The 14727-nt window shown below is 36.7% G+C and overlaps 1 protein-coding gene across 1 annotated transcript in view; it reads left to right on the top strand.

The window, feature by feature from the left end:
- The window catches only part of C13H11orf65 (chromosome 13 C11orf65 homolog), a 110523-nt gene that overhangs the window by 70622 nt on the left and 25174 nt on the right, over positions 1 to 14727 (top strand). Inside the window, exons 4-6 of the mRNA XM_057490694.1 lie at positions 1051 to 1104; positions 1232 to 1432; positions 2836 to 2966. Coding sequence (XP_057346677.1) covers positions 1051 to 1104; positions 1232 to 1432; positions 2836 to 2966 — 386 coding nt within the window. The remainder of the gene's footprint in view (positions 1 to 1050; positions 1105 to 1231; positions 1433 to 2835; positions 2967 to 14727) is intronic.

The raw sequence follows: 14727 nt of genomic DNA, 5'->3' as shown, positions 1-14727 counted from the left end.
CCCCATCTGAGTCTGTAGGTGGTAGAAGGATAAAGAATTAAGCTCAAATATTTTAAAGAGTGTAACTGCATTTCTCCAATCTTTTCCAATGGTTGAGGAGATAGAGACCTGCCAGGACCCTATCTGAGAAATGGGGGAAAACTAGAATTGGACAAATCAGATATAGATTACTAAAAGTGAAATCCAGACTTGACCCAGCTCAATCTCTGATTGGATCGACATGTTCACCCCCTTACCCTAACTAAAAGAGGAAGGGTAGAAATTCACAGAGTTGTACACTTAAAATTTCTTCTTTAGTGGGAAAAAAGTATGTATGTTTATACGAACTTGTTCATAAAATATGTAGTTTTATACAAAATTCATATTTTATGAACAAGTTTGAAATCCTGTTATAAAACATATTTTTTCATATTTGAACTATGACCCTATATAGTATGTGTGTATATATATATATATATATATATATATATACAATTATTTTTAGGAGAAAATTAATGTTGTCTTTCAGGCTTTATAGACTGAACAATTTAGAATAACATCTATTTCCTCATTTAACTTTTCATTTCATGCAGGGCACTGAAATTTAGAAGACTTAACAATCTTTACAAAATGTGAATGTGAATTTTTGATTTAATAAAAGGTAGTTAGGAAAGGTCATCTGGTGTTATACTCAGATTGGTCAATAACAATCTTTTTCTCTGACTTTACCTGTAAAATAATATTTAGTATATCAGTCATATATTTGAGGGCTTATTTAGAACTTGTTTTATGAATAACAAGTCAGTTGGCTTTTATGCTTATATATAGTGCATAGAAAGAAAACATATTTTGGCATCATTTTTCCAGTTATGTAAGCTGTTTCATTTATTGGATGTGCATGAGAAATTAAATCTTAAAATATTATCTAATTTAAAAATAATTATTTGAGGTTTATTCACTTGACCTATTTCATGAATAATCAATATATTCAACAACTATTTTAACATGATAATATAAGAAGTAGTGAATTGATATATACAGAATGTTGAAGAGTAACTTTTTTTTTTGTAGGCAGAACTTCTAGATGCTGCTGCTGGCATTCAAGTACGATTCAGATTAGGTGGTGTAAGTATGGATGAATTCTTATTTGGTAGTTTTAAAGCACATTTTATGAAATTTAACAGATGTAATTTTTAAAAATATAAACCAATTATGTAGATTACAGTGGTTCTTTGAACTTTTCCATCTACAGGTTAGATTTCCACCTGAAATATACTATAAAATTTTCACTCACAGACATATTGAAGATCTGTGTGCTAACAGCCCTAGAAATTATACGAAACTTCCAGCAAAACATACATCTCATGTTAAAAGTGATAAACTTCAGGAAGAAGATCATAGTGGCTGGTATCGTCGTATAGAGAACAATGGCTGGAGACCTGTTTCTGATAGAGTAAGAAAAAAGAAATGTTAATAATTTTGAATCTCATATATTTATAAATTTGTCTCTTTGGAAATTAACTTATATATTATTTTTTAAAACAATAAATCCTAGTAATTTAGTTAATATAAATTGCTTAAGTTAACTACTCTGGGATTACTACTAATAATTCAAGATATAACAATATTATTTTCTTACATTTATTTCTACTTTTAGTAATCAGCTCCAATTTGGCCATCTTTAGATACTCGCAGTATGCCATCCTTATAACAAAGCAAATTTGATGATATTTTTGTGCTAGAGGTGGGAGGTCTTGAGAGTAATATGACATTTTCTCTTACAGAGCTTGTAACAAAAGAGTGGTAGGAAATCTTTTGGATTTTTGTGGTGTTTGGGAGTTTAACATGTACTCATATTAACTGAATAGAATTATTTTAAATATACATAGTTTCTAATGCATATATGTGATTCAGGGACTTTTCTATAGACACCCATATTTAATCTCCCTTTTGTGGAGATAATTTTTACCTAAGGATATTTGTAAGCTTGCGTTTTATAGGTTAACAACAATCTTTTTCTCTGGTTCTATAGCTCTGGATATCTGTTTATATGACCTCAAAAACTGTCATTCGAATCTACAATCTCTAGTATATAAATTGTAGAATGTGGTGTATTAAATATACTAAGTATGAAAAGTAAAAATGATCAAGGTGTGAATTCATTCATTCATTCAGCAGACTTACTGCATACCAACCATGTGTCAGGCATTGTACTAGATGATAAGGATGCAATGGAAAATAAAGATTCCCTCCCCTCAAATAGTTTACCTTATAATTAGGGAGATAGTCAAGTAAACAGGATATTTCAGTACAGTGCAATAAATATGTGCTTTAATAGGGGCAAATACAGTATTGTGGGGGATAGCAAATTCTTCTTGCTATTTAATGTGTGTGTGATGGAGAGGGGGAATTAATTGAAATTAGAAAATAGGCACCCAGTTAGGATAAAATGTCATCTAGGGGAAAACACAAACCCTTGGGACATAAGACTTCTTGTCTTTTTGGAGGGTGCCTACACTCTAAGGATTAGAATCTTCAAAAGTTAACAGCAGTAAGAGTAGGTCAGATCTGTTTTGTGAGAAACAAAACACTCTTAGAATACGTCTATTCACTTATTCATTCGACAAATATTATGTACACTCAATATGCTATTTAGTCTTTCTTTGGCATGTGCTTCTGAAGGCTCAATGTGCTGTTTGCCCACCACTTAATTAGAAATACTTAAGAGGGTCTATCCGCTCCTTTATTTTTTTCTTGGTATATTCCTACTGAACACATAGAAGTTCTTGTCTATAGTCAGATTAACCTCACAATCAGTATTCCAACATTTGTATATTCATTTTCATTTCTCAATAGTTTTGGATGTCTACTGAAAATATAGTGATGGGAGACCAAAAGGAAAGCAAATTCCATTTTTCTAAACTGAAAAGAAGGCAAGATATGGAAAAGAAGAGAAAAGTTAGAAAAATAGAATGGATGAGGCAAATGTAAGTTGATGGAATACTTAGACTTACTAAACAAACCAAGTTTGTGGTTTAAATATGCTTTTACTGAACACCAATTACACCTCAGGAAAGTTGCCAAAAAGAATTTTGACACACTTCACCCATTTCAACCCACCCCCAAGTCTGCACTAGCAACCACCAATATGCTCTCTGTATCTAGGAGCTTGCTTTTTTGTTATATTTCATTTTGTTTAATTTTTATACTCCACATACAAGTGGGATTATATAGTATTTTTCTTCCTCTGTCTGATTTATTTCACTTAGCATACTGCCCTGGGTCTATCCATGTTATCTCAAACAGCAAGATTTCATTCCTTTTTTATGGATGAATAGTATTCCTGTGTGTGTGTGCCACATTTTCTTTATACATTATCTATCAATTTTTAAAAGAACATGTGCAATCAGTAGATCTCCTTGAAGTAGTCCATCTGCACTTGTAGATGTGGTCCAACATCTATGATTTGGGGGCAACCTAGGAACCAGTTGTAAATATCACAGGGTTACAGTGCCTGCACTGTAACCAAATGCTTAACCTTGTCAAGACTTGTGCACTAAGGTAAGGGCACTGGTGGGGAAGAATTTGGGGGCAGACGTAGACAAGGCTGAGAACCGTGAACCTTCAAATGTCCCTGTTGGTGGAGAAAATGCTTTCCCCTTGTTTCGAGGAAACTAGCCCTTCTCTGCATAAGCCTTTCAATGACTATACCTGGTATAGTTGCCTCACATGCTTATGCTAATTCTCCTTAGGATTCCCCCACAAACATTGCTCATTGCCTTCAACCACAGTGAGAGTTCTATCTCTGAACAGCCCAGAGAAGTACAAGGTTTACTTGTCATGTCCAGGAGGAGACAGTTTATAAATCAAAATACTTAAACAAGAACTTACCAATTTATATTGACAGGAGACTCAGAAGCATGTGTGAGATGGATTTTAAGGTTGTTATATCAAGAGTTGATTGGGTCAAATTTATTGATAATGGCCACACCCACCTGGGATTATGTATTTAATGTGTTAGCTTGAGTACCCAGAAATGATTTGAATAATCCATTAGGTTAGATAATCTAAGCCTGACCTTAACCAAAGCTCTAGTTACAAAATGCCTGAATTTCTATGGTATGATATAGAAAAAGGATTTCTAAATGCTCAGGGGAATGCATATGTTTATTCCTATTACGTGAAATCTACTCAGCCACCACTAGCTGTAACTCCAGGAGGCCCCAGAAGATAGACTTCTCATCAGGTTATTAAGAAATAATGGGAGACTCCACCCAAAGATAGGGGAGTGAGTAGGGTGGCAGAAATCTCTTCCCAAATCCATATATATTTTGAAAATACAGCAAATACAACTATTCCTAAAAGAGCGACCAGAAGATACAGTACACCAGCCAGACTACATCTGCAAGAACCCAACATCTCTGGATATTAGAGGAGTAGAAAAGTAAAATCCAAACTAAGACTGCAACCAGGTTCCCACAGCCGGCTGCCCTGAGACAAAAGAAAAGTAGGTGCTTTAAAAGTCTTAAAGGGACAAGGGTTTAACAGGTGGACAAAATCATCCTGGCACACTCAGCCCAGTAGGTGGCAGCTTTAAGGAACTTCAGGTGCCTGTCTCCATAGGTGGTAACGCAGCTCCAAGGTCCCTCACAGAAATAGGCAGCCTGCTGTTTCTTCTTCCCTGCCAGCACCTGTGAGCAAACTGGTGCAGAGACAGGGAGACATGAAGAGGCCATGTCCTTGTGGCAGACATGTGCAGCTGGCCTGTGACCCCCACAAGTTCCCTGGACATCCCAAGGGCCACCCCCACCACAGCAGCCTAGGGGATTAACCCATAGGCTGCTCCCTGTGCATGGTTAACTGGCACAAAGAGCAGAGACAGGCAAGGAGACCAGCAAGCAGGAAGAGATTTTGTTCTTCCAGCTGACACATGCGCCATTTGCTGGCAACCCCTTCCATTGCCCTAGGGCTATGAAAAGTCAGAAGAACCTTGTTCAATCCAAAATCCCTCAAACACCAGAAAGATGGCTTAGTGAGACTGAAATAATCACCAATCTGCCTGAAAAAGAATTCAAAATAAAAGTCATAAGCATAAGCTACAGAGAAATATTCAAGAGCTAAGGGACGAATTCAAGAGGGAGATAACAAAAATGAAACAATCAATGGAAGGACTTAAGAGCAGACTGGAGGAGGTGGAAGAGACTGTTAATAGAATAGAATTAGAGAACAGGAATACAGTGAGGCAGAGAGAGAAGAAAGTATCTCTAGGAATGAAAGAACATTAAGAGAACTGTGTGAGCAATACAAATGGAACAACACTTGCATTATAGGGGTACCAGAAGAAGAAGAAGAGAGAGAAAAAGGGATAGAAAGTGTTTCTGAAGAAATAATTGCTGAAAACTTCCCCAATTTGGGGAAGAAATAGTCTCTCAGGCCATGAAAGTACACAGATATCTGAACACAAGGGATCCAAAGAGGACAACACCAAGACATATAATAATTAAAATGGTAAGATCAAAGACAAGGAAAAAGTATTAAAAGGAGCCAGAGAGAGAAAAAATATCACCTACAAAGGAAAACCCATCAGGCTACCAGAGTTTTCAGCAGAAACCTTACAGGCCAGAAGGTAATGGCATGATATACTCAACGCAATGAAACAGAAGGGCCTTGAACCAAGAAAACTCTATCCAGCAAGATCATCATTTAAATTTGAAGGAGGTTAAACAAATTCCACATAAGCAAAAGTTGAGGGAATTTACCTCCCACAAACCATCTCTCCACTGCATTTTGGAGGGACTGCTCTAGATGGAAGTATGCCTTAGGCTAAATAGCTGTTACCAGAGAAAATAAAACAACAGCAAAGGAAGTAGACCAACTAAATACTAACTAATTGCAAAATAAAATTAGCTATCCACAAAGTCACATGAAACACAAAGAGCACAAGAGAACGGAGAGAAATAAAGAATCATCAGACTGTGTTTTTAATAGTGGAATAAGTGAGTTAAGTTGGATGGTTAGAGAGTAAAGAAGCTGCCCTTGAACCTTTGGTAACCATGAATCCAAAGCCTGTGATAGTAATAAGTACATATCTATTGACAATCACCCTAAATATAAATGGACTGAGTGCACAAATCAAAAGACACAGAGTTACAGAATGGATAAAAAAGCATGACCCATCTATATGCTGCCTACAAGAGACTCACTTCAAACCCAAAGACATACACAGACTGAAAGTAAAGGGATGGAAAAAGAAATTTCATGCAACTAATAGGGAGAAAAAAGCAGGTGTTGCAATACTTGTATCAGACAAAATAGACCTCAAAACAAAGAAAATACCAACAGACAAGGAAGCACATTACATAATGATAAAGGGTCAGTCCAACAAGAGGATATAACCATTATAAATATATATGCACCCAAAACAGGAGCAAAGACATATGTGAATCAAATACTAACAGAATTAAAGGAGGAAATAGAATGTAATGCATTCATTTTAGGAGACTTCAACACACCACTCACTGCAAAGGACAGATCAACCAGGCAGAAAATAAGTAAGGAGACAGAGGCACTGAAAAACACACTAGAACAGATGGACCTAACAGAAATCTATAGCATATTCCACCCAAAAAGCAGCATGATACACATTCTTCTCAAGTGCACACGGAACATTTCCAGAGTAGACCACAGACTAGGCCACAAAAGAGCCTCAGTAACTTAAAAAAGATTGAAATTGTACCAACCAAGGTATAAAACTAGAAATAAACTGTACAAAGGTAACAAAAATGCCCACAAACACATGGAGGCTTAACAACATGCTCTTAAATAACAATGGATCAATGACCAAATTAAAACAGAGATCAAGTAATATATGGAGACAAATTAAAACAACAGCACAAAGCCCCAACTTCCGTGGGATGCAGCAAAGCAAGTTCAAAAGAAAAGTATATGGCAATTCAGGCCTATTTAAAGAAGGAAGAACAATCCCAAATGAATAGTCTAAATTCACAATTATTAGAACTGGAAGAAGAAGAACAAATGAGGCCCAATGTCAGTAGAAGGAGAGATATAATAAAGACCAGAGAAGAAATAAATAAAACTGAGAAGAATAAAACAATAGAAAAAAGTACTGAAACCAACAGCTGGTTCTTTGAGAAAATAAACAAAACAGATAAATCCTTAGCCAGACTTACTAAGAAAAAAAGAGAATCTACACACATAAACAGAAACAGAAATGAGAAAGGAAAAATCACTATGGACACCACAGAAATACAAATAGTTATTAGAGAATACTGTGAAAAATTATATGGTAACAAACTGGATAACCTAGAAGAAATGGACAACTTTCTAGAAAAATACAACCTTCCAAGACTGACCCAGGAAGAAACAGAAAATCTAAACAGACCAATTACAAGCAACGAAATTGAAATGTTATTCAAAAAACTACCCCAAAACAAAACCCCTGGAACAGATGGATACACTGTGGAATTTTATCAGACATTTAGAGAAGACATAATACCCATTCTCCTTAAAGTTTTCCAAAAAATAGAATAGGAGGGAATACTTACAAACTCATTCTATGAAGCCAGCAACACTCTAATACCAAAACCAGGCAAAGACATCACAAAACAAGAAAACTACACACCAATATTCCTGATGAACAGAGATGCAAAAATACTCAACAAATTATTAGCAAACCGGATTCAAAATACATCAAGAGGATCACGCATATTGATCAAGTGGGGTTCATCTCAGGGATGCAAGGATGGTACAACAGTAAAAAATCCATCATCATCCACCACATCAACAAAAAGAAGAACAAAGAACACATGATCATCTCAATAGATGCTGAAAAAGCATTCCACAAAATTCAACATCCATCCATGATGAAAACTCTCAACAAAATGTGTATAGAGGGCAAGTACCTCAATGTAATAAAGGCCATATATGACAATACCACAGCCAATATCATACTTAACAGCGAGAAGCTGAAAGCTACTCCTCTAAGATCAAGAACAAAACAAGGATGCCCAGTCTTCCCACTTTTATTCAACACAGTACTGGAGGTCCTAGCCATGGCAATCAGACAACACAAAGAAATAAAAGGCATCCAGATTCATAAGGAAGAAGCCAAACTGTCACTATTTGCAGATGACATGATATTGTACATAAAAAACCCTCAAGAATCCACTGCAAAGCTACTAGAACTAATATCTGAATTCAGCAAAGTTGCATGATACAAAATTAATACACAGAAATCTGTTGTAATCCTATACACTAATGATGAACTACCAGCAAGAGAAATCAGGAAAACAACTGCATTCATAATTGCATTAAAAAGAATAAAATACCTAGGAATAAACGAAACAAAGGAGGTGAAAGACCTATACCCTGAAAACTACAAGATACTCTTAAGAAAAATTAAAAAGGACACTAATAAATGGAAATTCATCCCATGCTCTTGGGTAGGAAGAATTAATATTGTGAAAATGGCCATCCTGCCTAAAGCAATCTACAGATTCAATGCAATCCCTACCAAAATACTGACAGCATTCTTCAATGAATTGGAACAAATAGTTTTATAATTCATATAGAAACACAAAAGACCCTGAATTGCCAAAGCCATCCTGAGAAGGAATAATAAAGCAGGAGAGATCTCGCTTCCCAAATTCAAGCTCTACTACAAAGCCACAGTAATCAAAACAATTTGGTACTGGCACAAGAACAGACCCATAGACCAGTGGAACAGATTAGAGAGTCTAGATATTAACCCAACCATATATGGTCAATTAATATACAATAAAGTAGCCATGGATATGCAATGAGGAAATGACAGTCTTTTCAACAGCTGGTGTTGGCAAAACTAGACAGCTACATGTAAGGGAATGAAACTGGATTACTGTCTAACTCCATACACAAAAATAAAGTAGAAATGGATCAAAGACCTGAATGTATGTCAGGAAACCATAAAACTCTTAGAAGAAAACATAGGCAAAACTCTCTTGAACATAAACATGAGCAACTTCTTCATGAATATATCTCCCTGGGTAAGGGAAACAAAAGCAAAGAGGAACAAGTAGGACTAGGGTATATAAAACTAAAAAGTTTCTGTACAGCAAAGGACACCATCAGTAGAACAAAAAAGGATCCTACAGTATGGGAGAATATATTCATAAGCGACATATCCAATAAGGGGTTAACATCCAAAATATATAAAGAACTCACATGCCTCTACACCCAAAAAGCAAGTAAACCAATTAAAAAATGGGAAGAGGATCTGAACAGACAGTTCTCCAAAGAAGAAAGTCAGATTGAAAACAGGCACATGAAAAGATACTCCACATTGCTAATTATCAGGGAACTGCAAATTAAAACCACAATGAGATATCACCTCATACCAGTTAGGATGGTCAACATCGAAAAGACTAGGAACAACAAATGCTGTAGAGGATTCAAAGAAAGGGGATCCCTCCTACACTACTGGTGGGAATGTAAATTAGTTCAACCATTGTGGAAAGCAATATGGAGGTTACTCAAAAAACTAAGAATAGAAATACTGTATGACTTAAGAATCCCACTCCTTAGAATTACCCAAAGAATACAAGTTCTCAGATTCAAAAAGACATACAAAATCAACCTAAGTGTCCATCAGTAGATGAATGGATAAATATTTGGTACATATACACAATGGAATACTATACAACCATAAGAAGAAAACAAATCCTACCATTTGCAACAACATGGATGGAGATAGAGAGTATTATGCTCAATGAATTAAGCCAGACAGAGAAAGACAAGTCTAAAATGATTTCACTCATCTGTGGGGTATAAGAACAATACAAAAACTGAAGGAACAAAACAGCAGCAGACTCACAGAACCGAAGAATGGACTAACAGTTACCAAAGGGAAAGGGACTGTGCGGGGTTGGTGGGGAAGAGAGGGAGAAGGGGAATAAGGGGCATTACAATTAGCACACATAATGTATGGGGGCACGGGGAATGCAGTATAGCATATAGAAGACAAGTCATGACTCTATAGCATCTTACTATGCTGATGGACAGTGACTATAATGGTGTATGTGGTAGGGACCTGATAATGGGTGGAATCTAGTAACCACAGTGTTGCTCATGTAATTCTATGTTAACGATACCTAAATAAATAAATAAGGGGAGCAGCAGAGTTCTTAGTGAACTCTGTGTTGGCTGTCCTTTATAGACCAGAGATAACAGTGAAGAAAACTGCTGTTATTGGTTCTTTTAGTTCACTTGGAATAATGGAACTTTGAAGTGGTAGAGATCAGGTGGTGACACAAATTGCATCTAAGCTTCCAGATATGGTTTCTTTAATGCAGTAAATCAGCACAGCCCTTGGTGTCTGGTATGCTGTTGGCCTGACAAATGTATTATTTCCTTGCCAATCAGTATGCACAAAGACGCAGTTTGCATTTACATGGAAAGAACAGAATGTATCTTTGTATCTTACTCACATTTGGGCATGCTACTCCAACCAGGCCCCAGTAGGACATGGTTGCAGGTCCACAGTGTGGTCACTTAGGCTTTATGGCCCATCAGTCCCAACAGTATTAGAAATGTCTAGCAGACAGTGAAATACTATATGGAGTCCTAATAGGATCCCAGTGCAGACCTGTAGGGTTTAGGAGTAAGGTAATGTCCTCTTCTGCCAACAACTATTGTCCATTTGAAACCTTGGTCTGGGCCTGCTCCTGGTCCTGGTAGAGCCTGGGTGCTTGGCAATATGATTCCAGGTGCTATGTGAGTATAAACTGACCTGGGTTTTATCCAACTGAACTGTAAAACTGAAAGTATACAGCAACATTTCAGTATAAAATAGATGTGGCATATATGAGAATGGGTCTGAAGAGGTCCAGAGGCCAAGGCTCAGCCTCCTTCAACACCTACTTAATGCCACGCTGGCTCCACTTCACCTCCATGCCTTTGGCTTCACAGGGGATCCCCTGTGACAAGAATATATAGGTTCTAATTCACCATGGATTATCTGCACAGGATGCAGCCAACATTAAAAAATAGACTAGATTACAGTCCCTCAATTGGTCTGGAAATTGGTCAAAGGATATCCTCCCAGTCAGTACAACTGGAGGTGGTACATCTGGTTTTCCACTTCATGTAGAAGGGGAAATAGATAAGGCAGGGATATTATTGGCTGTGGGCAGTAGTTAATAGTTTCTCAGCTGATCAGGGACTTGGAAGGAATTAAATTGGAAAACTGGTGATTAGGTCTGGGTAGAGGTGTACTCAGAATGCTCTCAGTTATCGGGTGGACAAGATGATCCACCTCATGGATGTCAGCTTTTCTCCCTGTCCACCTCGGAGGTTCCTCAATGGAGCCATGGGCAAAGCAGATATGGTTACAGGGATGAAGGCTGCTTGTAGACACACAAACATGGTCTTTCCCTCACCAAGCCTGTTCTGGCTCTACAGTCACAGCTGATTGTATAGCAAAGACATTTGCTTTGGTTCCAGTAATGGGATGTCCTGGCTGTCTGGTGGGAGGCTGACTATACTGGACTCTTATAATAGAGGCATCCTCCCCTTGTCTTCATAGTGACAGACAAATATCTGGATGTCCATTTTATTTCTCTGTTTCCATTACTTTTGCCAGCAACACCATTCATTACAGAATACCTTATCCACCATAATTTTATTCCATGCAACATTGCCTCTAATCAGAGGACCATTTACAGCAAAGTAAGTGTGGTAATGAACAACAAAACACACCATATGTGCCATCACCTCAAAACAGCTGGCTTTGACAGAACAGTGGAATGGCTTTCCTAAGCGTAGGCACAACACCAGCTGGGAGGTAACCAGTGATAAGCCAAAGCACATGAATAGTAACCTATTTTATGTCTTTCTTTCCTAGTCTTTTCTCACTCTCAAAACATTCCTCCTCCATAGCCAAGCTCTGTTTCTAATTATATGGACATTTTCATCTCAAACTTAACAGGTCCAAAACTGAATTTCTTATCTTCCCCATCATAAAAGTTGTTTCTTTTCAGTATTCCTCAGTTTTATGAGACCATCATTTACCCAGAAATCCAAGCCAGAAATGTAGGGATTATCCTACACCTCTTACCTTTAATAAACTCCCATGTGTGATCTGTTATCAGGTCCTATTAATTCTGCTTCCAAAGTACCTCCCAAATCTGACATTTCCCTCATTACCCACTGCAGCCTCTCATTCTCATCTCCCCTTTATCCACTGAGTCCTTCTAATTGGTCTCTTTGTCTCTAATCTCTTCCCCATCTCTGTATAAACGCTGAAGTGATGTTTCTAAAACAAATTATGTCCCTTCCTTACCTGAAATATGTTAGGGGCTTCCTGTTACCTACATTCCACATGAAATTCTCTCTCCCTAGGTTGCTCTTTTCTGGCTCAGTTACATGGCAACAAGATCTTCTTTTGATACTTGGTTTGAGTATCTCCTTCTGAAGCCTTCCCTGACTTACCTAGACAGAGTTAGGCACTTCCTTTTGATGTACTACCATAGATTTTTTTATATATTCAGTTGTCACATTTTTGCAATTATCTATATATTTGTCCGCCACATCCACTAGACTTTTGAGACCCTAAAGAACAGGGACTCTGTTCTATTTATTAGCATAGGGCTTCAGACATTGTAGGTATTTAATGAGTATGTGTTGTTTGTTGAATGAATGAATGAATGAATGAATGTATGGAATCTTATGACTAAGTGTGGTACTATTTCTTTTTTGTATGGTTGCAGGGGATGAAAAGAGAAATTACACTTTGTGTGCTTTACTCATTGTTGGCATTTAAACACTTCCATATGACTGTTGCTGAGAATCAACAGTTAACAAAATCAACAAAATCTTGGGTTTTTTTAAACCTCTGTTTCACTGAAAGAATTCTGATTTTTACATTCCTTTCTTTTCTGTGTCTTACAGATGTTAGCTCTCTGTGAACTCCTTTCCAATGTTAACTTTGATTCTTACTAGGTATTTGCATTTTAACTTCTCACCCTATTGTGACATTAAGAAAAATATTTCTCTAATGTTCTAAGTTTTCTAGCTTAGAAAGAATACGAGATCACTTTAAAGTAAATATATTACAACATAACTATAAAGCCAAATTTTGTATCATATTTGTTTTCTTTTTAAAACACCACTTACTTATAAAATAAGTTATGATTACTGGACAGTGATCTTTATTTCTGATCACTATCGTATTTGAAGTTCTGTTCCTATTTGCTAACCTGTTATTGTTTTATCACTATTATAGTCCACTTAACTATAAATAGTGACTAATTTTTAAAGAGTTCAAAAAAATTATTGGAATAAGTGTTAAAACTCTCTTTAAAACAAAGTGTCTTTTTCTGTGTCCTTGATGACAGCAAAAATAGGTACCTGAATTGTTGTATATTACTGTTGTAAAAGGAATAAAGAATACCATCCACATTTCAAAATCTATTCTTAAGTGTTTGTATATTTGGGATGGCAAAACATGGAGGAATTCATAAAATACGTGTTCATCCCCAGCATTCCAGAAGTTTCTCATTTCTAAATGCATTTTTGTGGTGGCATGAGCATTAGCTAAAAAATCTGAGCCAGTGGGTACCATTATTCATTTAATACATGGTTACTGAGCTGCCTATTATGGTCAGAGAATATAGAGTGGAAGATTGCAGGCTCCATGAAGTAATTTCATCTGGTGGACACTCAATAAGTATTAAATGAATGAGTAAGTGAATGAAGAGCTACAGAAATATTGTGAAATCATCCTTTCTTTAGAATGTGTGCTCTTACTAGCCAGTCTAATTCAAGAGACATGCTCCTGCTTCTACAAAAGCATTAGCTCTCTTGGATCGCTGTTCATTTACAGTTTGACACAGCAGAAACTTCTGGAGGGCAGGGCCACATGTTGTCACTGTCAGAGCTATGCCACCCAAGATTATGAAAGCCTTTTTTTAAATTGAATGCTTATTATGTACCAGTCATTGTTCTAAATGCTTTAAAGGGATTTAAATTTCTAAAGAGTACTAGGAGTGGTAGGAGAAGGTAGTATTATGATTACCATTTTAAGGAAGAGGACACTAAGGCCCAGAAAGGCTAGGTTATCTGGCAAAGGTTATACTAGTAAATCACAGAAGCAAGATTCAAAGCCAGGCAGTTTGATACAGAGTTCTAGCTCTGCCCCACCACTGTGCCACTCCTATTAAGTGTCAAATTAATAAATGGATGCAATGTCAGAATAGGTTAGCCTTTACAATGGAACACCAATGTAGATCTTAAAATGAAAAACAAACAAAAAATGCTATATTCTAATATTCTTGGTAAAGACTACTAACTTCTCTCTACTCATTCATCTCATGTTTTGGTGGGTGCATTGATTTGTATGCTCAGACTAATATAAGACAAAACGATGCTACTGAAGCAGTCTGAACTTGGAGTCAGATTTGAATACCGGCCCTGATATATATTTACTACATACATGATCTTGAATGATTTACCTTCTCTAAGTCTCAATTTCCTTATCTACAAAATGGGAATAAATATAGCTGTCATAAATGGCTGTGCCTTTTTAAAGAGAATTAAAGATAATGTATGAAAAGTACCTGACACAGAAAAAATGTATCTCTCTCCCCTTTACCACTTCCTCTCTCTCCTTCCCTCTTCCCATCTGCCCTTAGCCATGTGACTTATTAAAAATTGCTCAACTCTTCCAGGATTTATTTCCTCACCTATAAAATG

This window comes from Manis pentadactyla, chromosome 13, assembly GCF_030020395.1.
Source record: "Manis pentadactyla isolate mManPen7 chromosome 13, mManPen7.hap1, whole genome shotgun sequence".
Classification (NCBI taxonomy): domain Eukaryota; kingdom Metazoa; phylum Chordata; class Mammalia; order Pholidota; family Manidae; genus Manis; species Manis pentadactyla.
The sequence above is the reverse complement of the archived record's forward strand: the minus strand, read 5'-3'. Positions and strand labels throughout refer to the sequence as shown.